At 40.9% G+C, this 26,859-nt stretch overlaps 2 protein-coding genes across 2 annotated transcripts; both read left to right on the top strand.

Annotated features, from left to right (window-relative positions):
• The first annotated feature begins 9,076 nt into the window (after nt 1-9,076).
• On the top strand, nt 9,077-10,108 carry LOC135624028 (uncharacterized). The gene is made up of 2 exons (XM_065127502.1): nt 9,077-9,465; nt 9,578-10,108. The coding sequence occupies exons 1-2, from the start codon at nt 9,289-9,291 to the stop codon at nt 10,106-10,108; spliced, it is 708 nt and encodes a 235-aa protein (XP_064983574.1). The 5' UTR covers nt 9,077-9,288.
• A 3,264-nt stretch (nt 10,109-13,372) lies between these two features.
• On the top strand, nt 13,373-26,258 carry LOC103997812 (uncharacterized). Its single transcript, XM_065127501.1, has 15 exons — nt 13,373-14,745; nt 14,876-14,986; nt 15,067-15,251; nt 15,572-15,782; nt 15,873-16,110; nt 16,215-16,368; nt 16,441-16,748; nt 17,918-18,048; nt 20,076-21,251; nt 22,053-22,181; nt 23,413-23,558; nt 23,668-23,878; nt 25,225-25,462; nt 25,532-25,682; nt 25,768-26,258. The coding sequence occupies exons 1-15, from the start codon at nt 13,428-13,430 to the stop codon at nt 26,050-26,052; spliced, it is 4,992 nt and encodes a 1,663-aa protein (XP_064983573.1). The 5' UTR covers nt 13,373-13,427; the 3' UTR covers nt 26,053-26,258.
• The last annotated feature ends 601 nt before the right edge of the window (nt 26,259-26,859 follow it).

Genomic DNA, 26,859 nt, shown 5'->3' with positions numbered 1-26,859 from the left:
TCAAGTTTTTCTGTTCTTTGGCAAAAAAAAAAAAAAAAAAAAGACAGAAATGGTTAAAGGTCAACGAAGTCGCCCGACACGATGCGTGTCCGTCTAGGAGGAAACAAACAGTGGCGGGGTTCCGACGCGAGGTCGGACGAGTATCCGTGAGGCCGACGCTTGTGGTGGGAGTAAAACCCGTGTATCTCGAAGAAGAGGGCTACGTACATGCATCCATGCTGTTCCCGTGCATGATTCAAGCATGCATGGGCTTGTTGTAGTATACGTATGACGCATCCGACATTCTGTGTTATTAGGCGTCGTCGCTAGTGATTTTACAGCAGCACACACAACACATTTTTAGGTTTATTTCTTCGTAAGATTGCTTTTTTAAGTATGTGTTGGATGGCACCAACAACCACGTATACATATTACTGTTCGGTATGGGATTCCTGATGGAAAACTGCGTGAACATTGTTGATCCAACAGTAGTGTTCGGTGGGGTGTAGGCTGAGCTGATATCTCCAAAGGTCTCACGTACGTATGTAGTACGTTGTTGTCCATCTGATAACGAAGTGCTGGCAATCTGCTCGATCAAGGTGTGACCAGAACAACACCAAACCGCATGATGTTGCTGCCTGATTAATTAATGCATGAGTTCTTCAGATCTTCGATGTGGAGACGCTTAAGGACACGGTACAATGTTTTAGAAAATGTGTTATCCAAACAGAGAAAAAAGCGAGAGAAATCAAGTGAGGTGGAGGGACCATGCTATCATCCATAGTCATGCCAATTAATCCTAATGATAACAATAATAATAATGATAATTATGATCATAAATATTCAGGGACCAAACTAGGCTGACGGACTGACATGACACGTGTTTGGCAAGAGAGAAGTTGAGCGAAACCAGAGAATCAAGGTGGAGCACTAAATATTACAAGACATAGGGTGGTGTTCACGAGGGACGCTTGTGACGCCTGAGCAGGTTTGGACAGAAAAAGTACGTAGTAATCTTTGTCAACATGACCTAAACGAGTCTTAACCTCATTCAGTCATTTTATTTGGTGGTTTTCCATATAGTTGATCTTCAAACTTCGTGGATCCAATACTAATTCATGATTACAACCTGCCATATGGTAAAAACAAATACGGCAGTGGGTAAGATGGATTATAGCCATCCGCGTCCTCGCAATGGTACGACGGCGAGCGGAGCGGCCAACCACACAAGATTAATAGGCGGTAAGGTCACGTGCCTGCACGAGAAACAAGAATCTAAACAGTGCTAGTACGACGACTGACATGTCCCCTTGCGGGAAGGACGTCCTCTGAGATATCAAATTCCTCGGTAACACATAATCACGCAAATTAAATGCCCCCCCCCACCACTGCACCACACAGCTTCGGGCGTCCTCTTTACCCTCTGTTGCAGCTTTATTTCTTATGATGATGGCAATGACTTTTGATCTACTCCTTCTCCTTCTACTGTCGACAAGAGAAACAAAATAAAATAAATACTGGTAATTGTACTATGTGTATGGGGTGCTGCTCTGAGCTTGCTCAGCCAGGTAAGTAATTACACGCGAATTGACTTCGAATCCTAACAAGTTAAGAGATGGCCGGGAGATGGAATCTTTTGTACGTCCGTTATCTCTGAACTCTGACCACCTTTAACAGTAGGTTCTCTGAGAAAATATACATGTAGGAGATGTTCCAGTCAAAGAGTCCGAAGAATACTACTATTGTATTCCTTCCTACAGTTGATCCAACCACCCGTTCCTTTTCCCTGAACATGCATAGCTGAGTCGATCGTATCAAGGAGAAGCCTCATCTTTGTGGCGACGCGCGTGGGCTGATTCAGCTTATCTAGTGTAATCCCCTCTATAGATAGATCATCGCAGTCATGAGCACCTGCCGAGTGGACGTTGGCTTGTGGCGTGCAGTAGTAAAGCTTAGACAAGAGTGGTAATCTGCATGTTGAGGTCGATCGATGCGGTGTGTTCGATCAGCAAGGCAACGCAGCAAATAAAACACCATCTCCTTGGAGCCGACAATGCATTCATGTTAACATGTTTGACCTGCCTCAACCTTACGGTTTGCTCCCCAGCAGCAGCTTCTGGTGATCTTTAATGCGCCGAGACCTTCGACACTGTATTCCTTCTTATGAATTTTGCACCACATCGTCCCACAATACTCATGTTGCAAAAGGGAGGAGAATTTCAAAAATAAGAAAATCAAAGATTAATGATAAAAAAAATATAGCAATCCTAACAACAACTCATAGGTGGCACGGAAGAGGATATAAAAACTTGAGCAGCCTTTTAGTTAATGTTCCGGTTGCTTCAATAGTGAGCCAGTACAAGATTACTCCCAGAGGTGGTCAACGGAACTCGAGGGAGTGGGGGATCTCAAATTTAATGCAGGGACCCATATGTGTATGGGGTGGCAGCTGTGGCTTTGTCATCCTGCAGCGCGCCACAAGGTATCAATCAATATGCACGAAGAGCAGTTGAGATCTGGCGTTTGTGCTCCACAACACACCTTAAGCAACGCTACAATCCTTCGATCTTGAGAGATCCAACACAGTCGTCGTGATATACAGAAACGTGTGTTCGTGTAGAAGATGATTCGACCATGCTTACAGGCATGGTGGTATCGTAATTGCCGTCGTTGTCGTATCAGCTACTCACTGTCCCTCCCTCGTATGTTTGCGTTTTTTATTCTGAACATGGCGTCGGTAAAACTGTCCACTCATTTTTCTCGATAGTTATATATCCCAGCAAAGAAGAAGACGACCCCGTCTTTGGCGGATTGTTTTACTAGATGTGCTTGAAAGAAAGGAAAGCCCCGGCTTGGGCTTCCTCCTGTCCCTTTGCATCTATCTATCTTCTTGTGACCCCGAGGGTCCCTCCGCCAACCCCTCAGTTTCGTAACTAACCTTTGTCCTTCCATGTCTTAATTCCAACGGGACATCGTCTGCCAACCTAAGCTGTTGCTGATGCCCAGTACCCGCTCACGGCTCAGTAGGCGCCACTTCTGACAGTGTGACAATGATATCAAGGAGCATATGCGACGAGCTACTAAATTTTGATTGTGATTCACGATCGTACATTGATATTTAACTATTAGCATACTGTCACTGAACTATGAACACGCATATATGTCGCCTCCAGGGATGTCGAATCTCAGAACAAAATATAACGTCATGACCAAACGCTGGAGAGTCAATGGATCAGTCTGTTGGATTCTCGGCAAAATGCTATAGAATGAAAGAGAGCTAAATTAATCCAGACAAAGATGTTTGACCTTGTCGTTCCTCGATGGCATTTCTTGCATGGGGTCGTTGGCCATTGAAGGATTTCTCAAAAGACAGACGAACTTGGCACTAGCTCTTGTTGTCGTCCCCCACTGGCCATCGAAGGGTCTCGAGCTACTGTCGTGATCTCCCTGCTCGTCAAAAGCAAGGTAACATGTGAATCCAGGTTTTCACTTCGACAAACGCATGCGTCTTGGAGATGAAACAAATGTTAAAAAAGGTTGACATCTCTCTCAAGGCAAGCAATGTCCTACTGTCAGACCATTGTAGCTGAATCTACACTCTTCTTAGATGCTCAGTGCACTCATGTGACACACAAAGCTCAAGCTGCTTGTTTTATGCGTATGTCATGCTAACATGGCAATCATAGATGAACGAGAAGGCCAACATTATTCAGCTACTTAATGTTCGTTGGCTGCCTGTCGTTCCAGACCAAATAGTCCAATCATATGCTACAGCCTTCTAGCACATGTAATTGTCAGAGATTCTAGCAATGTTACATTCGATCAACTTTCCACTATTATCCTAAGAACTTACCGTGCCAGAGAGGAGATGCTCAGGTCCACATTGTATTTGCGGCAGTCGTATATCAGGACAATGTGATTTGTCCAGATGTATGAGGCTCTTCCTCTAGCCTACAACAGAGCTTTTCGGTTCCACTGTGTGAACCACAGATATATGCATGGTAAGAAAAAATGACAGTGAGAACATTCGGTTTATTAGAAGAGGAAGTGTTTGGCACTGACACACCTGAGCTGGTCCTGCTTATAACTATTGAAAGGCCCTCAGTATAGTTACTGAGATACAGTTTAATGGACGTGCACAACAATACTCATGATTGCTATGTGTGTTGATGGATCTTATATAGGCCTAGACCTGTTATCCAGAATGGGCCTTTATGTTCTTGGATTCAATGAACAACTTATGAACATGGAGATGCAAGTATCATGCTGACAATAGCAGATCAGTGCATGTATGTAGTATGTAAATGACTCTTTTCATTCTGTATTATAAGGAACTTTCAGTTTCAGATTTTTTGGCAACAGAGAGGAAGACAAGGAAAGGCAGAGATGCATGCAAGTCGTGCTGCGAGAGAAATTGGGAGCGCTGCAAACTCGGAGTCTTACCCTTTTTACCTAATCAAGTGTCGGCACAAATCTCAAAATCTAACGGTGTGTTGTACGGTGAATAAAGGTTAGATCTTTTCTTTTATGCTATGACCATAGCACTACGCTTCCTAATTTTTCTATGGTATGACACAGACGAATGCCATAAATTAATGAATTAATAATGGCCTGAGTTACGAAAAAACATAAAAGAAGGGGTCAAATTGCTCTTTAAGACAATCAGTCAGTCAAATTAGCTTGTCATACGATATCCAATTTGCGCGTACACGCGCGTCGGATTCAAATCAGCTTTCGTCTCTGAAGTCGTTATCTGTTGCCCGCAATCACGGTCGAGCCAGGGAACACACTATTCTTCTGTCGTTATGGGTGTGGTTCAAGTACCGGAGACGGACGTGGTGTTTCCTGGCTCGTTCAAGACAGGGAAAATGCGGCACGCGAAATCAGACGGATCTCTACCTGATCGGTTCGGATCCAACATCGATCGGTATCCGGACCCGTTCGATGAATCGAATTAATAGCCGTTTCCCCCCCCTGGAGAGCAGCCGCTGACGTTCGAGTGCCTTTATATTAGGAATTTGAGGGAAGGCCGGTTCATTTTGCTTCCACCCACCACTAACCTATCTCGCTCCTTTTCGATCCTATTCTTCGGCGAATGTGGTGTCCTTCCCTTCTCTTCGCTTCCTAGGTATCAATTCTGTAGTCATGCTATATTTCTGCGTTTTCGTCTTGTTCTTCATATTGAATACCATCAGGGTTCTCGGATTCATTCCCAAAGTAAGATGATATAGTATAAATCATTCGTCTTTTAGGCGGAGCCCGATATTGCGATGCAAATGTATATCTAAATCTGAAATGCTTATACTATAGATGATTTTATTTGGAAGTTATGAAACCGGAGTTGGGGATTCAGTATTTGGTCTGTGATCAATCTGTTCTTGGTCCTCCAGAACAGTGAATATAATGCAATAATGGATTTATTTGTCAAGTGAAAATCTAACATGGCTTTTTCGGTTAATCTGTCTTCAAGTTTTCCGTTTCATATTAAATCCAATCTCAATATATTTGGAGAAATGGTATCACTGTTTTCCATTTGTCGTTTTTGTCTAATATACATTGGTAAGACCAACAAATATATAGTTTTCTCTCTTGCATACAGTTCATTTCTGGGCCCAAACTTTTAAATGGGGTATCAGCATTGCAAGATATTGCTGATTTCCTGAAGCCACCTGAAAAGATCTCTTATCCTCATCAAGCTGGTATGTGAAAAGGCATCTGATAACAAGTCGCTTGAGTTCTTGTTCGTCTACTTAAAGAAATTTTCGCATTTTATTTAAGAAAAACTTTTGCATCTTATCACACAGTGATTACATTCTGTAAGTTCTGACATGAAATCTTCGTATTTCTCTGGTATCCAGTTGTTACATGCACTGGATTTATCTGATACAGGTACTGGACATTGATCACACTGATATTTCCTTTTATAGATAACATTTTGACACCTCTGTTAGTGTATTGTAGCTTGCATATCTTGGTAGATAACCACAATACAAGGTATTTGTTTTGTAGAGGTTTCAGGTGCGTTGCTCTTTTCTACTTATCATAATTTGCCTCTCTACTGGTTTTCAACACTTAGAACTAGGGAAAACGCTTCATCAAAATCAGGAAAAGGTTCTCTACTGAGAATACGATTACATACCTATCAAATTTAGAATTTGACCCAATACAAATTGAAATACCCTCTCCATCTCCAATAAGTTTCTTAGCCTTTTAGCATCGACAACAGATCCTATTTCTAGATTTTGATATAGGTCTAATTTAGCCAACAGACCTTGTAGATTATTGCAGTAATCTACGATGTTTGATGTACCCTGCGTTGTCTTTTGAATTTACCTTTTGATTTGAAATATCTGAGAAGTAGGTTTTATTGACAGCATCCCAGATATCTCTCATCATAGGAAGAAGAATGTATGTCTTGCTGATTTCTAGTTGTATGGAATGAAGCAGCCACAATATGTTCCCGACCTCCCAAGTTTTGTATGAAGCATCTTCCGATGTCTGTGTCTTTGTAGTCTCATTAACATATTTGAACTTCTCTTTACTCATTAGAGAGATCTTAATTGATTGGGACCATTCCAAAAGAAAAATTCAAAGATCTGGATAGTATGACTGTCAAATTAAAGGAAATATTTTGTGCGAATAGGTTTAGAAAGATTAGCAATAAACTTAGGAGTTTTAGACATGACCAAAAACAAAGAGAGTCATTAGAGAGGACCGATTATAAAGACCGAGAGAAAGAAACAAATTTGTCGTATACTATAGTCGGTAGAGAAAAAAAATTCAGAACCTAACCTTGATCTAATACCATGAGTAGGACAAAAGGAGAGAATTTCACTTGCTTGAATAGAGAAATTATATATAGTTGAAAAAAAAGGAAAGAACTACCTAAATAGAAAGAAAGAACTACCTAAATAGATCTATGTATTAATAATATATAGATATAGCCTTATAAGATTATATAATTAGGAAGAAATCAATAATTATATTCTAATCTATCATGTCAGTAAATTTTGATAGATCTTAACAATTTAAATCACAGCAAATCTTAACAGATCTCAACACATACTATGTTGAGTTCCCCCCCCCAACTTGGTCATATGGTCGTAAGATTTGGCGGCAACCAAACCTGTGTTCATGGTTTACCAGTTAGTTCTGTTTCTATTTATTGCACATAAACAAAGAAGAAAGTTTCATAACAGCTTAAATGAATGCAAAATGTTGGATTGATTGCTAAAGTAAAGACCGACGAGTCAACTGCTAATGTAATACCTAAACTAATGAACTCTGCTGTTGATACCGTACTCCTGTTGTGTTGATGTTGCAGAAGAACTAGAACCTTGTCAGTGTAATCCTCACGACGGCTGGAATCGGCCTTTATCAACTTACTTGCAAAATACGGTATGCTAAGTTTGGTTTTGCTAATTCTGTGCACAGAATGTAAGATTTGCTATACGAATGACTTATAGGATTCTTTTTTTATTTTGGCATGACGCTTTAGATGCTCGTGTTATTGCTCATCGGTTTACAGTATCAGACAAAAAAAAGAAAATGCTTTCTGACCATACGAGTCTATTAAAGTACAATCGTAAGTGATTGTTTGATGAAACAAATGTACTGAACTTTGATGACATAACAATAGTTACTATGGTTTTCATGAGTACAAGTCGAACTGATTACACCTACCATGCTAAATAAACGTGAAAGACAACCGAGTGATGGAAATTGTAATCGTGGAACTTCAAAATGCATAAACATATTTTTCAGCTGCTTCATTTGTGGTGCTAATTGTTTCCATCTGCAATCTATTCCATCTGAACTTTGATGACTGCTTCATTTGTTAACTCTTTGTTAGCTAAATCTTGCAATCAAGTTTTGTCTTAATTATGTTCTCTTTAGATTTGGTTGGACCAACAAGTACTTAATCTGATCTTACTTTTCAGGGAATATTACTTCAGTGAGGCACAAGAGGCACCTGTCCAAGAATGATCAGCCAGGTATCTTCGATGTTGGAGGAATAAATTGCTCATTTGACCATGATGTAAGCTAACAGTTCTAGTCTTCCAATCATCGTGCTTAAATGTGCAAGCAGGGAAACTACTATGAAAATAAGGTATTGCTGAATGCTGTGAAAACGCATAAAGGAAATTATGTCGTGGTTTCTCTTTTTATGAAGTTTATTTTGGCTTATTTTTGGGTCAAGACAGACGTATCATCAAGTACTTTGTTCCCAGAACGAGACGAACTTGATTTCTCAACGTCACAAGGAAGAAGAAAAGGATAAGACAAGACAGCGATTTCGCAGGATGATCATCATAAGCAGCTAATTCTTCTCTTTAACAGTTCATAGCCTGTTCTTCCGACTGCCTGCGTCTTCTGTTCTTCTACTCGTGGCGCCAAAGCTGTAGTCCCATTAAAGATTAACGAGTCTTGATGCGCCGTTCTTATCATCCATGTGGCGTCTGACGTGGACAGAAAGCAAGAACGCACCATGGTTCTGGCGGTGCTTCAAACTTGTCACATCATGATTTTGTCCGACACCATGTACTACAGTATTAGCCAGGTGGGTATTCATATGTTAGAGTCCTTCCCACGGCGATGGAATCGAGCGAACTGGTCTTGTAGACGCCGTGGGAAGAGGGCAGGCCGGCACGATTGTGATGTTGGAATGAGATCACGAGTCGCTCGGACGCTACTGTCGTTATTTTGGGTCGTCCGAGTGGGGAGGACTCTGTTCCATGCATCGATCACTCGCCACCGACTCGGTCGAGCGGCCACTCGTGCGTCTCCCATGGAGATCGAGCAAAAATGGAAACTCGAGGATCGCATCCTTTCAACCCAGAAGACCAAAATACCCTCCTCCCGAGACCCTCGACGCCTGTGAAGAAGACGGTGTCAATCGGTCAAACCCAACCAAGACAGGAATCGAGTCAATTTGTGAACAGACACGTGTGTTATCCTTCCATATCCGCCCACCAGCGCTTTGATGATGGCCGTCGAAGGGGGTCCCACCTACATAGGCGAGTGGATCAATATGGTGATACAGGGAGAAGGAATCCAGCGGAGAAAACAAGGTACAGAACTGTCACTCACCTCCACACTGACATCTCCCCTATCGCCAGTACGGGAAACTTAGGCAGCAGGGAATGCCCAAAACCACCCCCCTGTCATGTATATAGACTGCGCTCTAGCAGTCTCTTCCACCCCTCACCCACCAAATTCTTGGACGAGGAAGACAGACTCGTGTAGTTTCTCCTCCTCCTATTCGCGCCTCTCGTGAACCCAGTGCTGGAGTCGAAGCCCATCGCTGCCATGGGAAACTGCAGTAGAAAGCACCAGGGCGTCTTCTGCTTCTCCGCCTCGAGTTTGGACGACGAGGCGAACGCGTACGGAGGCGACGTAAACCCGGAGTCGCCCCACTACTTACGATGGCGCCACCACCGACGGGTTGTCGCCAAGATCTTGGGGTCGTCGGCGGTCTCTGCCTTGGTACGGGTTCTGCGTCCATGTGTTCCTTCTGCAATTTTAGATCTTGTATGGATTCCAAACTGGATATTTTACTCTCCTGCATGATTGTTTTGGATGAATGAATTGATATCAGAAGCGAAGCAATAGGAAGAGGAAAGAGTCGAGGCAACCGTCGTCGCAGAAGGGATCGGATTCAACGGATGACGACGACCGGAAGACGGCGTCGATTCTTTCCACCTCCGTCTCCTCTAACTCATCGTTTTTCTCTATCGCGTCCTCGCCATCCTTCCGCTCCACTCCGGACGCCACGGAGCAGAAGCCCCAGCGAAAGCAGGCACCGCAGCCCGTGGGGCCGGAGCTGAGGAAGACCCCATCGGGGGGGCCGGTGAGCACTTCCGATTCGGGCATTGCAATCTTTCTACTCATCGGGAGCCTGGTGGTGATGGTATTCTGGGGGAGATTCTTGGCGATCCTGTGGACGTCGTCGTGGCTCTTCTTCATTGCTTGTTGGTGCTATGCACGCGGAACGGCTACGGCGGCGGCCATCAAGCAAGTGGACGAGTGTACACTGACCACAGAGCTCCGGCGGAGGTGGATGGAAGAGGCGGAGGAGAAGAAGCGGGTCGTCCGACGAGGCCTCTTGGAAAGAAGCCGAAGGATTTGACTATAACAAGATAAAGAAAAGAAGATATTTAAGAAAAAAATTACTATAATTATGATAGTTTTAGTTCCTTTTAAGTATGATCCATATGAGATCTGATGGTGGTGTGTTTTGATCCACCCATTACAGGTTAGATTTAAAATTTTGCCCTGTAGAACTAATTATTTCTTTGAATTGTATTGATATTAACCTAAAAATAAATAAAAAGGCAAGAAAATCTTGTCTCTTACTTCGACTGGTGCAACTTCGGAAATGGTTCTCCTTTGGCTTTGGACAAGAGCACTTCCAGAAGCATTAAAAACATTCGTATAGTTTTCCAAGGTTGTTTGCATGGGATTTGACAAAGCATGGGATACGTATAATCTCAATCACTTGCGAGTGCTGCTTCATGCGACACAAAAGCGTTCATGCGCAGGCGATGTTGTGTCGCACAGGCCAGACGAATGTGGTGTCTTATCTCATGTGAAGAAAGCGTGAAAGGAAGAGACTAAGAAAAAGCACGATCACAGTTCTTGTCATCGTCATATCAATCAGCAACGTATGTGCTCGTGGATGGAACCGAAGGTTGTGAAAGTAGGGCGTGATGATTACAAAAGTCATCTTTGTTTAGGGCGTAGCTGACCAGTTCCATGATCATACGTGCCGATCTTTGCAAGATACTCTTCGATCGATTGTATATATTAGATAGATAGATACACGTGTATATTAGGACTTTGATAGGGTCAATTCTCTGCTGTTCAAAGTGCGACCGCTACTTTGACTTTGGTCTTCGAATTATCGAGAACGCCTTTTTCCCTTGCGGTAAATCTAATGTTGATGACCCTTCTTTTGGATCAAACATGTGTGGTTGTATTAAGGTCTGCCATTCTTTTTGAAAGGACAGCAAGGTTATTATGGTCATCATAACGTGGCGGAAAAGCTAAGACTTTAATGCTCTAGTTTGATCTTCGTTTGCGTTGGCCTTCACTGTTTGTGCACATATTAATTATTATGTGGAGACGACGATCGTCACTGCTCAGATAGATATGTTCCTCACGGTTATCTTAAGTCACTTAAGTATCCACTTCAGTGCATGCTTTCGATGTCCGATCTCTATGCATTAATTGTTAGGGTTCTAAAACTGAAAGAGCTACTTAAAGCAAATAATTAGCGTGTGTGTCTGCTTGGTGGAAAACTAGCTATCAAATCCGAATAGGACAATTTCATCGGATCCGAAAGCAAATCGAGAATCAAACCTAAATCAATTCGATCCACTGATTAGATCGTTCAGAATAAAAACAAAAAATAAACTATTCTTGAAATGAATTTTGCTTTTTTGATTGATTTTTATTCAAGAGGTCTTAGATCCATTTTGTGCTGCTGCATTTTATTTGATTTCGCCTATTACTATCTATTTCGATACTTTTTCACTGTATTATAAATTAACTTTATAATATAATTTATATTTCTAATATAATATATAAATTTGATTTTATAAATAAAAAATATATGAAACATATGATCCGATTAGTCGACCCACTGATTCAATGATCCAATGAACTAAGATTAGAGCCACTCAATGTTGAACCCCTTTCTGGTTTTGCTTTCTTTGATGCCCAGCATGCACTGATAGACTTATTTCTTTTGATTTATGAGGGAGATGGGGTCTCTCTCGTCTTCATGCTTTCGGAAGGCAGCGGGAATCCGATCCGATATCGGATCCTGATATGTGTCCAAGATTTATCTGAACCCTCCATAATCTTGATTTGGTAGCTATTAAAGAAACTATATCTCTACCAAATCACAAGGATTATTGTGATTAAGGACACCAAATCACATGTATATGCAAATACATCGTCAAGTGGAGTACATGGGTCGGATCTTGTCACCTATGAATCGCTAAACGTGTTGATCCAATCCAATCTACTGCCATCCTCCTTTAAAGAGCATATCTGTATGGAATCCGACAACACGAAACCATATGATAGTTGCATATCATCCACCGTTGAACAGTTTAAATGTTCTTCGTTTAGAGTATGATCTTTCTTGCAGCCTAATATGTCCGCAAGGAGTAATTACAATATGACACGTGTAATTTAATACATAGACAACTGTCAACATGCCATCTTTATCTAATCGGTTCGTCAACTTCACTTAAGTGACACATCATGAAGGGCTTGAATCTACGAGAGGATTGATTCAACTTCATGAGATTAATCACATAACATTGAAATAAAAAATTGACTCGATAAACTGTTATTTTGTATCCTCAAGATTCATTGCATAATTTCATTTATAATTGGATGGTGTGTATAATAATTCTTGATATTAATTATGATCTCCATCCAAAGGTCACATCTTGTGTTATAAATAAGCTCTCAGGCATGTTATCAAAAATTTGAATCTTTTGGATTGATGACTTTTTAAAATTTGATGCTTAATCGAATGCTTCAAACCTAAACTAATTCGATCATCAAATGAACCTTATCGAATATTTTGTTTTCCTGACATCGTCTCAATCTAAGATGAACTTGGAAGCACATTCATGTCGAATAATTATAATTTTATTTAATATAATTATTTGATTTGTATGCAAAGTGGTTACTCGTAATTAGCATAGGAAAGGTTTGATGCTAAAGAGAGAGAGAGAGAGAAAAAAAAGAAGAAGAAAGAAAGATATATTCACATATTAAAAAGGATGGGAGAGGCAGTAACATAGAAAAAGACGATGTTAAATTTAAAATAATTAAATATTTAGTAAGAAGGTATTCCGCATGAATGATCTCATCTTAATAGTTGGACATTAACTCGAATATGAAAAGTCACACGAATAGTTGTACATTATAATTAGCACTGTTGCGCCGATCACGATCGGGTTAACAACGCGCTGGCTATGAACTAATGACACGTGTTAAATATGTCGTATTAGATATGAAACTATCTATTTAATTCCTTTCGAAATGTGATCTATAATAAAAATAATTAATTAGGAGATTTATTCACCAAAATTAAAAGAGATGTTACAACAGATGTGCTTTGACTTTGAATGTTCCAAACTATCTATTTAAGTAATGGAGAATGAAGCTTCCCGACTTCTTCGAGTGGGCCAGCCGAATCGAAGAAAAGAAAAAGGCAACGCACACACCGATGATTTCTTTCTGATGCTTTCATCTCCACGCACCGAAGCTTGACTTGCCGATTACGAGTAGTCAGTCAATGCTCCGGATGGACGACTTGGTTATTCTACTCCGATGCTTCTTTCTTGTCAGACCATTCCAAACGGACTTTACGACTTCATCTACCTTGCAGATCACAGGGAGCTCGGAACTCGCTTTATGCCATAATGGACGGCACCACTGGCCGCTACATCCTCCTCCCCCTCTTGATCATTTCCACTGCTTCACGGATCGTGTTTTCGCTTGCGGCAGACACCCTGTTGCCATCCCAATCCCTCCGAGATGGACAAACGCTTGTCTCTGCCAACAAGACCTTCGAATTTGGCTTCTTCAGTCCCGGCAGCTCGACCAACCGCTATGTCGGCATATGGTATCACAAAGTGGCAAAGCAAACGCCGGTATGGGTGGCTAACAGAGACAACGCGATCGCAGACAAATCCGGTGTGCTCATGTTCGACGACAACAATGGGGATCTCATACTTTTAGACGGCAGGGGGAGTTCATCCGTATTGGCCTCCGGTCTTGGGACGAATAACAGGGAAGCGACCATCTTGGATTCAGGCAATCTTGTTTTGAGGAGTAGCGATAACACGTCGATGGTCTCGTGGCAGAGCTTCGATCATCCTACTGATACTTTCCTCCCGGGTATGAAGCTTGGACTGAATCGCCGGCAGAACCGGTTGCTTACGTCATGGAAAAGCAAAGATGATCCTGCTCTCGGAGATTTTTCCTTAGGCCTCGATCCTACCGGCAAGCTCAAGTTCCTTATCTGGAAGAAAGGGACTCCTTATTGGAACAGTGGGGATTGGGACGGGAAAATATTCGGAGCGGTTCCTGAGATGACTCAAAACTACATCTTCAATTATGAATTCGTCCGTGACCAACACGAACTGTACTTCACTTACTCTATGAAGGATGACTCTATCATTTCAAGATTAATCATCGGTATTTCAGGTCAAATCCAACAAATGTCATGGTTAGAGATCGAAACATCGTGGATACTGTTCTGGTCTCAACCACGCACCCAATGCAATGTGTATGACCTCTGTGGGGCATTTGGCGTTTGCAATGAAGCGATACAACCAAAGGCTTGCGAATGCTTGCCTGGTTTTCAGCCAGCATCTTTGCAAGATTGGTTTGAAGGAAGCACAGGAGGAGGGTGCCTCAGGAAAACCAGCTTGCAGTGCGAGAGCGGAGAAAAGCCAGATAAGTTTGTGGAGATGCCCCATATGAAGTTTAATGCAAATGCAACTAAATTGGATGTTTCAGATGCCAAAGACTGTGAATCAGCCTGCCATAAACATTGTAACTGTACTGCTTATGCCTTCTCCGGAGGTTGTAGCTTATGGCAAGGGGACCTTGTAAATCTGCAACAAGTCGACGGTGGTGAAAACATCGACATTGGAACTTTGTACATTCGAGTTGCTGATTCCGAGTCTCAAGGAGCGCAAGTATCTGAACCCAAGATCTCCTCAGATCATAAAGGTAATTGAAAAGAACACAATACACACTTTAGGCACCTTTGTGGGAAAATTTTCAGGACACATTTGCCTCATTATTGCTCTAAATTAAGCAGGGGATTTAGTGTGACATCTAACGTTAGCACATTTTGTAGGGAAAAAGAGGAAGCTGCTGCAAATCATGGCCTCAGTAGCAGCATCTCTTGCATTACTCCTGTCTTGCTCTCTCATGTGTTTTCTGTGGATCAGAAAACGGAGAAGCAGAGGTAATGATGTCGCAGATACTGTGAGTACTCATTGTTTATACATATGTTGTTTATGATTCTCACCTTATGTAACCAATCAGACACAAAAAGGTCACACGAGGAGAAATCATTACTTGCACTGGTGAATCACTTACCAATTAAGATCGGAGAAGGCGACAGAGCTGCAGAGTTCTTGCTGTACCATTTCTCAGATATAGAAAAAGCCACAAGCAACTTTTCAGCCGAGAATAAGCTTGGAGAGGGTGGGTTTGGACCTGTTTATAAGGTATCATATCTATACAACACTCCGAACGACCTTTGTGTGCTCGAGCTTCACTGAGAGCTAATATTTTAGTAGCCGAGCTCTTTTTAAGTCATATACATGAAATATATTTGCAAACCAATTCAAACAGGTCTTGCAAGGATCAAGTAGAATTGGTAGTCATATCAGCCTGAGCAAGGATTGTTCGGTTATGTAGAGACAAGAAAAAACACAAGCAAATTTGACCTACATAGCTGAGGAAGACTCGAGTACAAAGCAAATTTACAGGCTTTTAAATGCACCACTCATTGTCTTTAATGGAGATCTTTGGTACATTTTTTCAGGGCCAATTGCCAGAAGGACAGGAGATAGCTGTCAAAAGACTTTCTGCACGTTCTGGACAAGGGTTACTCGAGTTCAGTAATGAAATTATTCTCATAGCAAAGCTTCAGCATAGGAATTTAGTAAGGTTATTGGGATACTGCATTCAAGGAGAGGAGAAGCTACTCGTCTATGAATACATGCCCAACAAGAGCTTGGACTTCTTCCTATTCGGTCGGTTTTCACTAAAATTTGCTGCTTCATTTTAGTTGCATCTATAAGAACTCTTGGCATCTATGCTGTAATTTACCTATCTGTTGTCAGACTCAACCAGAGGAGCACTTCTGGACTGGAGCAAGCGCGCCCATATCATTGAAGGGATAGCTCAAGGCCTTCTTTATCTTCACAAGCACTCCAGACTGCGTGTCATTCACAGGGATCTGAAAGCCAGCAACATTCTCCTGGACGCGGACGTGAATCCTAAGATATCGGACTTTGGCATGGCCAGAATTTTTGGCTCAAACGAAACACAAGCAAACACAAACAGAGTTGTTGGAACATAGTAAGTGTAACGCATTTTTCGTGATGGATGACTACATCAGCGCATTCCATAAAATCGATATGCATGTGCTGACAGTAAGTGTATCATCTTATTATACCTTTCAGTGGGTACATGGCACCTGAGTATGCTTCACACGGTCAATTCTCGATCAAGTCTGATGTCTTCAGTTTTGGTGTTCTGCTCCTGGAGATCGTAACTGGAAAGAGAAGTGCAGGTTTTCATCAATATGGGGGGAATGCACTCAACCTTCTGGGTCAAGTGAGTATAACTTGGTGATATGAACATGTATAAACCAACTTGAGCTCTTATTACTTGGTTTGATTGGCACAGGCATGGGAACTATGGAAAGCAGGTAAGTGGTCGGAGCTTATGGATCCATCTCTAGGCGATGGATGTCCATCTTGGGAGGTGTCGAGGTGCATTCATGTGGCGCTCATGTGCGTCCAAGAAAACGCTGGTGACAGGCCCACCATGTCGGATGTCATCGCTATGCTTGGTAATGAAAGTGTAGCTTTGGCGGATCCTAAGCAGCCTGCTTTCTTCACAGTGGCAACTGCAACCGAGGCAGAACACGCATCGATGTTAGCTGCGAATTGTTCTTTAAATGAGATGACCATCACCACGCCGGAGGGCCGATAGTTCTCTCTAGAGTCCTCATTCAATGGCAAAGTTGAGGGGTAAGGCAACCACGAATGCCATCAGAAATTGGTGAATGTTCAGTTATTCATGTCCAGTAAGAAAAGATAGGTGTGCCGTCACAGAATGTCTTACGCCGACGGTTCTGCAGCTTGTATCCGTTTCGTCCTTTGTGTTCTGAATCTGATTGCTGACGGTCAAAGCCACACCTTTCTTTATAGAGAGATTTAGGTTTTACATAGCCGGAGTGTACTACAAAGCCATTGGCTTTTCGAAGCGCAAGAACGACGCGATGTCTCGACTTCCTACCGGCGTCAAACTACTTGGTTTTGCTTCCCACTTGGGCAGGAGTGGTCATGGCTGGCGGACAGTCAGGCACGAGATGAGATGTGTGCCTGAAAACTTACGATCTCCAGTTTACTTTGAACAATAGGAACAATCTACCGTAACTTGTAGGCCACTATGGCTGCCTTTTATATGTTCAGAAGTTAGATGCTGCTTTTCTAATCCATATCTATTTCATGTGGAATTCAAAAGATTAAAAACAATTAATATCTAAGTATCTGCTACACTGGAGCAGCAAAGAGAATGCTTACATGAAGGATGACAAAGGTACACTGCAGAGAACAAGAGGGACAAGAGAACAGCAGCACAAACCAGAAGGAACAAATTAAAGAGTAAAAAAGGACTTTCATACAAAACTCTCCATTGTCTCAAGTCCAAGTAGATTTTTTGCTGATTTCGAATCTTACGTCAGAAAATTCTTGAAGTTGTCCTGCAAGTTGACTTTAGATTTCCGCTCCTTAATCCACCTGAAGTCCCCCTTGACCATGGAAAGTAGCAGTTCCTTTTATTCTTTCACTGCATCTTTCCTCGTAATAACAATCTCAGAGAGCTATGATATCTAGTTTAGTTAAACCACTTGACATCCCGACCTATGATATCGAGTAACAAGAAGTTTGGTTACAGGATACCGGCAATAGGTACTTCAAGCTAGTCGCAATGTGTAGGAGCTCTGTAACATGAATCGAGATTTGAGTACTGTCCTTTTCTTTGCGTCTTTCTCTGTTTCTTCTTGTGTTTTGACAAAGTCAGAAGCCGACTTCTTTAATGCCGAGATCCTCCAGGTTCTACTTAACCTGTGATCAACTAGTTAGAGGAGCCATTGACTTCAGAAGAGAGGTGCTTTAAGAATGCATTGTTCCTATTGGTGCCAAAGTAGAAGAGAAAGAATGCCCACCACCAAGCTCTGGATCGTGCTTGCTCTTTTTGCAGGAGTTCTCGTAGCTCATGGTCAGCCAGGTACGAATGAACTGTGTGCCTAAACTTTGTGATCTCCCTGCTAGCTTTCCTGGTGCGAATTTGCCTGTAAAGGAGCTTTCTTGCTGGCTGAACTCTATACATGATTATTGTCTTTGCTACTTCCGCAGATTCTTCTACCACTTAAAAGTGGTTGGCATCTAAATCTTGTGCTCTTAATAAGGATAAACTGTTTTTGAGTCTCTCTCTCTCTCTCTCTCTCTCTGTCTCTCTATGAAGTAGTTAGCTTACAATTATAAGCAGCAAGGCAATCACATGAAACAGTAGCATGATACCTTTCTTCGCATTTCTTACAAGGAGGTGAGCATCCAAAGAAGTGCTAGAGGCTTGTACAAGGCATGCCAGTTTCCCTTTCGTTTAACTGATCTAGGGCTTGATCAAGCTTTTCTCTTTCCCTTTCTCTTCTTTGATGAGGAAACTTGAGCAAGCAACTTGGAGGTATTATGTGGATGCGATGATGCCATAAAATGGAGGCATCAGCGAGCAGTTAGCTGACTTTGGCCTATTTGTCCCATTTTTTTGGAGTTCCATTGCCAGTGTAGCCAAGAATCCAATAATGCCAATGTGAATATCCAGCCTAGTCAACCAACCTGCGTTCTTGTTGGCCTTCTTCTGATGGGTGCGTATCTTAGAAAGAACACCAAACTTCCCTTGAAAAGGAACAAAAAGACAAACGACCAATTTGTTTAGTTGCATGAAACCGCTATGTCCAGCTGCGTCCGTCAGCTTGACTATGACACAACCAATTTGGCCCATTTTCAAAGCGCATATTCAAAGTGGCTGACTGGATTACCAGTAATTAATAGCTGCACGAGTCACAGCACAGTTTCTTCCCATCGTCATGGCCACAATTTCCACAGTAGAAAACCGAGACCGCCATGTTGCTTCGAGTAAACTAGTATAGTGAAATAATTCAACTACTTTTGTTCTCTAGCGAAAGGTGCAACGTCCGTTTTGACTTTTTAGCCTGTAGCTTCGGTCATGACACCAACTTCCGACTAGAGTTAGTCGTGGGTCAAGTGGAGCCATCTGGATTCAGTCCGATCAAATTCCAAACATCGACTGCGGTCCGTATCCTCAACCGACCCGGTCGCCGATGAGGCGATCGAAATGGGAGATGAAAATGAGAGTGGTGAGTGGAGACCAGAAATGTTAGGGTTTCCTTTTGTTCTTTTGCGTTGTGTTTTCTTGATATTTCTGCAGCTTCCTCGATAGGGTTTTTCAGGTCAAGGTCTCGCCTTCTTGAGAGTTGAACGTATGTTTTCATCATAACTCACTCGTTCTTTGTTCTTTGTTCTCGATATTATCCCTTACCTATCATTGCTAAACCTACCTAAAATTTGCATGCCCACCCCTATCTTTCTTTAATTTCTTTTGATTCGAACCTCGGATTCTAGTTAGAAAAATCTCCAAAATTGGCAGTCGGAATCGAATGAGGCAACTCTTAGGAATAGATTGACGAATTCGCGATGATTAGGATCAAAGATGCGAGCTTTTGATGTGATACATAATAGAATGGCGAGGGTTAAACACATGTTATTACTTCTAACAAATAGCCTAATGGTGTTAATTTATCTTCTCAATGATGAATATTACATGATTTGATTTTGAGGCGCAATTGTATTATTACTGTGGTTGTTGGTTTCTATTGTCTCAAAACTTCTGCAGTTTATCATGGCACGATCTCAGACTACAATGTAAGGTTCGCATCAACAATTTAGACCATGTGGTATTTTGTGTTTACTATGCAAGAATGCAAGTAAACTTCAACCAAATGATATTATTGACATGGGAGCTCTGTTTTGATGCAGTCTATCTAGAAAAGATTCTCAACCATGCTCTTTAGAACAGTTGGCCATTAGATTGTTTGCTTTCGTGAACTTGTCATGCTTGTGTGGCTTGATCTCAGAAGATCTATTAGAAATGCATTTTTGTTGGGTGAGCATGACAATCCAAGTTCCAATATCTTCTCATATTATTTTTCTCTGTCTTCTCTCCTCTCTCTGCAGGAGACACACTAACCTCAAGCACACCTCTCAGTGACGACCAAACCTTAACCTCCGCAGGAGGAATCTTTGAGCTGGGCTTCTTCAGCCCAGGCAATTCGAGTGAGTGGTACCTGGGAATATGGTATAAGGAAATCCCAGATCAACCAATAGTATGGGTTGCCAACAGGGACACTCCATTGAATGGCTCCATGAGAATATTGAATCTTACTGCTGATGGAAATCTGCTACTGCTCAACAAAGATGCAAATATTTTATGGTCAACGAATACATCGAATGCTACTTATCCATTACTTCAGCTTTCAGACTCAGGAAATCTCATCCTGACAGGAGGAATCCCAAAGAGCATATTATGGCAAAGTTTTGATCATCCATCTGACACATTTCTGGCAGGCATGAAGATTGGATTGGATTTTGCTGCCAAGCTAGACAGACACCTTATATCGTGGAAGAGTAGTTCGGACCCTTCTCCAGGGAACTACTCCTATGGGATGGATCCTCATGGAGTACCAGAAGTCTATATATGGGAAGGATCTTCTCGGACCTTTCGCACTGGACCATGGAATGGAAAAGGTTGGAGTGGCCGTCCTGACATGTGGACAAATGGTGTCCTCCGGTTCCACTTTGTTATGAACCAACATGAGGTATACTATACATTTGAAAGCTTGAACAAGTCTGTTCATTGCCGGGCAGTTATTGATGCGAGTGGTGTACTGCAACGCTTGGTGTGGTCTACTACAAGCAATAGATGGGATCTTTTCTGGTTGGTTCCGGAAGACCCCTGCGATCAATACGCAACATGTGGAGCTAATGGGATGTGCACCACCATCTACTCACCTAGATGCCAATGTCTGCAGGGCTTCACTCCTAAGACACCTAAAGATTGGGATCTTAGAGAGAATTCAGATGGTTGTGTTAGGAGAACAGGTTTAAATTGTTCAACCGATGGTTTTTTTCCTTTGCAAAAAGTGAAGCTGCCTGATACTTCAAATGCCAGCATGGAGAGCAACAAGACTCTAAATGAGTGCCAGGACTTGTGCTTGAAGAATTGTTCTTGCTTGGCATATGCTCTGAATGGAGAGAGTATGTGTATAACTTGGCTTAGTGATCTTGTCGATATTAGGATGTTTATAGAAGGAGGTGATGATCTATACATTCGGCTTGCAGCTTCTGAATTAGGTAAGAAAATTCAACATTGAAACAGAAAGAAAGTCTTTACTTGGAAATTTGGAACAAAGCATTTGTGAAGTGTTGCTCATTAGTAAAGGACATAAATGACCGGGTAATTCTTAATATAGAAGACTCATATCACAGGAAATGAATTGGTTTCAGTTCAATAATTTACATCTTCCAACCTAGAAAGAATTTAGATAAATAGAACTAGGATCTCATACATTGTAAAAACTGAACTTCCTGTCATGAAAGTCAAGGAACAGAATTGTTTTGCAGTTCAGTTTCCAAAGCTGAGGCAGTAAAAGGGTTACCGATTAGCGAACCAAACCACCATCATGTGGACAACTATCAGTGTTTTCTTATTATATATAATTAGGTAGTAACTGTTCTAGATTATTCACTTTTTGTTATACTTGGATCAGTAGTCATGCCATGAATATGCTCTTCCATCTCTAGTGCTTCAAGAATTCACTTGGGAATCTTGGGGAAATGTTCTCGTTTCTACATTGCAATTTTTTCTCCACTCTTGCTGTTGCTAACTTTCTGTATGGAAAGACTCTGTAGGCATAGAGGCCAATTATTAGAACCTTGATAATTGATCGAGTAGCGGAAGGTGGTACCTTATTTTCCCAGTTGAAATTCAACTTTCTATCCTCCTCTCTTAGCTCATTGGAAGTTCCACTGATATACTTTAAAATCGTTGAATATAACAATGATTGTACGTAGTAGAAAACAATTTATCTGAGTACTGTGTAGTAGAAACTAGTGTACCCTTGATAAAAGTTCTAGTTTTAACTTCCTTTGCAGATTCAATAAGAAGTAATTCTGGCAACAAGATAAGATTGGCGATTGCGGTCACTATTCCTGTTCTGAGTTCTCTTCTGTTGCTGTGTGTTGCTTTGCTTTTATGGTTGAAGAGAAGAAGAAGGAACCATGGTATATTTATTTTATATTTGCTTGTACTAATTTGTATCTAGTTTAAATGAATATTTTCTTCTTGTTCCAAAGTTGATCCAAAATCAATGAACAATAGTCTGGAAAGTTAGATAATATTTTACCTGATGTTTGTACAAACAAGAACCACACAGTAAACATGGTCATCATTGTTGAATCCCCTAGGAAATGTGTTATTTTTTGTTCTTTCTTTTGTGTGTGTGTTGCATGGGGACAAAAATTCCTTGCAAGCAACTGCTGAAAATTATTTGCTCATATGTAATTTGAACTTTATTTACACTAGGATATTTTTCTTGCCTAAAGTATTGCCTCAAACATCATTTGGTGATTTTCAATGTCTGCATGATTTAGCTGTAACAATCTTATAGAAGTTTTCTTCCTTGACTGCTATCTGAATATATTAGATATATGACAAAAGATAATTCTTTTTGTTTGACGTTGATGATGATCATACTTTCTTTTGTTTTGTAAAAAGGAACACTAAAGCTCAATTATATTTGAAGAAGTTATCTTCTTTATCTTATCAAGTATCTAAACTGCAGAGTTCATGCATAAGTTTTCACTGCTTCACACTAGAAAACATGGATTGAAAAAGTATTTACACTCTTATCAAGTTTTATTTAGGTTCTATGTTCACTTCCATGTCCTAGAGTTGATGCTTGCATATTAAATAAATTAAGAGAGTAGACCATCTTGTCTGCCTTGAGTTGCAGTCTTTCTGGTAGTCTATCTGATTGTTTTGACTATGATTGCAGTGTTGCAAATCAATCACTCTCTTCCATCACACCCCTTAAAACAGGACACTAAAGAAGAAAAAAAATATGGTGCCTAATTATTTGACCTACCTTTCTCTTGGAAAGATTTTGGATTTTAATCCTTCTGAAGGTGGTGCCCAATTATTTGACCTAAAGTATTCTTTAGTGCTCCATTTATGACAATGATGTCCTTGTACTCACTTCCTTAAGAGTGGATACTGTAGTTTTAATTTGAGTGGTGATTTCTCTTCTATGGCTTGATGCAGACATTTATTTATCTCAACTTGTATGCAGATGATTAAAAGCCTGTAAGAATAACAGGTCACTGGAAAATTATTTGCTTATTTTTGGATGAAAGTTTTCTTCATCTATTAACAGCATCAATGGGTGATTACTTGTTAGCTCTGAAAACATTTGGAGGACTTAGTTAACTTATTATTTTCCAATCTATGAGTCAGGTAAAGTGATGAGTTCTCACTCCATTGGAAGCAAAGAAAGCGAGTTAGAGTTGCCTTTATTTGATGTGCGTAGCATCAAAGCTGCCACTGATGATTTCTCCGTAGACAAGATATTAGGTGTGGGTGGGTTTGGCCCTGTTTACAAGGTAACATTTTCAATCACTGGGAATTTGATTATGAATCTAATTATTGTGTATCGTATGCTCTTTAGAAGAACCGTATTCTGAAACTAATATTCTATGTCTAAAATTGCAGGGTCAGTTGGAAGATGGGCACGAAGTTGCTGTCAAGAGGTTGTCCAAAAATTCCATACAAGGCATAGATGAGTTCAAAACTGAGGTTATGTTAATTGCCAAACTTCAACATCGGAATCTTGTCCGCTTACTTGGCTGCTGTATTGAGGATGAGGAAAGAATGCTGATCTATGAGTACATGCAAAATACAAGTTTGGATGCTTTCATATTCGGTTTGGCCTCAAAATCCACACCATTTCATTTATCCTGCACTGCATGTTAATGCATGTGTCTGTATGTCTTAGATCAGTATACATAGAAATATTAACAAACTCTGGTGTTGGTGGTCATCATGCATGTCATGGGATTACAAGCTGGATTATCACTACAATGACTTGATTGACTCTAGCATGAGCCTGAGAGTCTCATAATTATCACTCTGTAGGATGACTAGATAACTTTGGGTAATTGCTTATGAGTTATTGAGTAGTCATTTGGAAACTTGTTTAATTTCTTCTTGTGTACCTTGTAAATTAGTCTACTATGCTTATTTCCGTATAGTTGCAATTGTCTTTTATGATCCTTCAACTATTTTTGAATTGCCACATTTTGTTTGAAGATAGATTTCATACCAAATTGTTAGAATATGATAGGGTAGTCATGGTGAGAAACTGACACTTTGACCTCGATCCTAAATCTCCCTATCAAAATTCAAATCTTTTTGAAGGATTCCTGATATTGATGTGACACTAATGTGGTGCCAATGAGTAATTTGAACTGTGATGTGTGTGCCATGTCGGAAGCACAAGGATGAAACATCACTGCTAGAAACATCAACTATATATGTGAGAGGTCATTTGCTCTTCTAAGAAATCTAACCTACCTTGGAGCTAATGATAGGGGTCATATAGGATATCATTTGTTTGTATGTGCCTACCAGATATATGCAAATCTAAAGGTATCAACTCGATAATTCAGACATTTGCAATGGTACGTTAAATAGTCTTCACAACATATTATGTGTCTATCATATCTCATTATACATACCACTTATTTAATTGGATAATTAGGTCAAGGACTAGGTAGGGTCCCTGCACACATTTAATTGGTAGATTGTTGATACAAAACCATTTAAAGTAGCTTACAACCTTAGGATGTTGACAAAAGGAAAATCATATGCATTGTTCTTCTTTAATATGCTTAGAACTCATTCAAAATGACCTTCATCTTAGCATGGAAGAATGCATAAAAGAAAATAAAGAGAGTACCTAAATAAATCTATGCATAACAGAGCATTCTGGTGCAATATTCGACTTTCTGTACACCTGTTGCAGAGTGAGTGAAAAGAGTATACCATAAATTATATCTTTTCATTTTCAATCAAATCCGAAGCAGGCAAAAAGTCTCCACAGCTTGTGAATTTCAGTTTGTAGGTTGCAGTCCAATTAAGATAGCTGCTTATACCATCATTATGTAGATGACCTTTTATTGGATCTCATGTGTAAGGATCATGAGACAGCAACTAGTTCATAAGCATCACCTTTATTATCTTTGACCAACTAAATCGAATATTCAGCAGATAAAAGAAAGAGCAGTCTATTGAATTGGCAAAAGCGCCTTGACATCATAATAGGGATTGCTCGTGGGCTTCTTTATCTTCATCAAGATTCTAGGTTGAGAGTCATTCACAGAGATCTGAAGGCCAGCAATATTCTCCTTGACCATGAGATGAATCCGAAAATTTCAGACTTCGGCACAGCAAGGACATTCAGAGCAGGTCAAACCGAGGGGAACACAAAGAGAGTAGTGGGAACATGGTGAGTTTTACACTAAAATGTTTCAACTATAATATTAAATGATTAGCTAAAATTCTTGATCACATGCAGTGGATATATGTCCCCGGAGTACGCGATGGGTGGGCTCTTTTCAGAGAAATCAGATGTTTTCAGCTTTGGCGTAATGCTACTGGAAATCTTGAGTGGCAAGAAGAATAATGTGGTCCTTAAGGCAGATCAGCGTTTAAATCTTTTAGGACATGTTGGTATCTGGGTGTTCTCCACATAAGATCATCAATTTAGTATTCAGCACTACAAAACTCAACTGTATAAATTGATTTCTGTAGGCTTGGATGCTGTGGAAACAAGGTAGATGCTTGGAGCTGCTGGAAGAATCAATCGGCCACTCTTACCCTGTGTCTGAAGTGTTCAGGTGCTTCCAAGTTGGTTTATTATGCGTGCAAGAAGGGAGCGAAGACAGGCCAACAATGGGAGAGGTAGTTCTGATGCTAAGCAGTGAATCGGTCATGCTACCTCAACCTAATCGGCCTGGTTTCTATGTCACTCGGACTTCCATAGGAGAAGATTGCTCTCCCAGTGAGATCACAATGACCGAACTCGAAGGCCGTTAAAATTACAGTGAATTTTGTGGAAAATTTGTTATGTTTTCCAGGAACCATGTACATATTATTACGTTACTGGTCTTCACTATCAGCAATTGACCATGGAGTTCTTGTTTTTGTAATGATTACAACAATCATCGTTGAATGTGATGTGCCTATAGTTGATAATGTGCCTGTTCAACATCTGGATGTTAAATGGGAGTTCAATTTTAGCACTTGCGAAAGATTTCAGCAACCCCACCATCGTATTGGTACTGCAAAGAAATTTCATCCAACCTGACGAAAATGTTATACTCAACCTCTATGTTATATTACTTTTGCAATATGCAGCATCTCTTTCTTCTGCTGAGAATACTAAAAGAGTACAAATGAACGAACACGTAAGACCCGACATGATGCAATGGTTAAGCTATCATTGATCGAGCACTTAAGAGCAATTTTAAAGTCTTTGATCATCTAGATAGAATGATCAATTGGTTCATCTAACTCGTTTCTTCCTCAATATTTATCTACATAGACAGATCAAGCATTACTCCGAAAGCTTCACACAAGGAAATCAATACGACTTAATGGATAGAAATATGTTCTGCACATATTTCGGCCTCTTTAATTCCCTCACCGCAGGAGACGCTCAGAGTTGAGTGAACGGGTGCCTTCCATCTGGTGGATTTGGCAGTGGCATGGGTTGCCGACAGACGCGCGTCACTCGATAACTCCACCGGGAAACTGGACCTCACTGCGGGAGGAAATCGAATCCTGTCGCAAGTGGAAGAATCGTTCGCCACGACAGAGACGTCGAACGCAAGAAATCATACG

This window comes from Musa acuminata, chromosome BXJ2-9 (assembly GCF_036884655.1).
Source record: "Musa acuminata AAA Group cultivar baxijiao chromosome BXJ2-9, Cavendish_Baxijiao_AAA, whole genome shotgun sequence".
Taxonomy (NCBI): Eukaryota; Viridiplantae; Streptophyta; class Magnoliopsida; order Zingiberales; family Musaceae; genus Musa; species Musa acuminata.
Note: the sequence above shows the minus strand (reverse complement) of the source record. Positions and strands in the feature narration are given on the sequence as shown.

Excerpts from the sequence above, each read along its gene's own strand:
- LOC135624028 (XM_065127502.1), top strand. The coding sequence starts at position 9,289 with ATGGGAAACTGCAGTAGAAAGCACCAGGGCGTCTTCTGCTTCTCCGCC. Across the intron at positions 9,466-9,577 it reads CGTCGGCGGTCTCTGCCTTG|AAGCGAAGCAATAGGAAGAG; the intron begins GTACGGGTTCTG and ends AATTGATATCAG.
- LOC103997812 (XM_065127501.1), top strand. The coding sequence starts at position 13,428 with ATGGACGGCACCACTGGCCGCTACATCCTCCTCCCCCTCTTGATCATT. Across the intron at positions 16,111-16,214 it reads AACAGAGTTGTTGGAACATA|TGGGTACATGGCACCTGAGT; the intron begins GTAAGTGTAACG and ends TATACCTTTCAG. Across the intron at positions 25,683-25,767 it reads GTTTAAATCTTTTAGGACAT|GCTTGGATGCTGTGGAAACA; the intron begins GTTGGTATCTGG and ends TGATTTCTGTAG.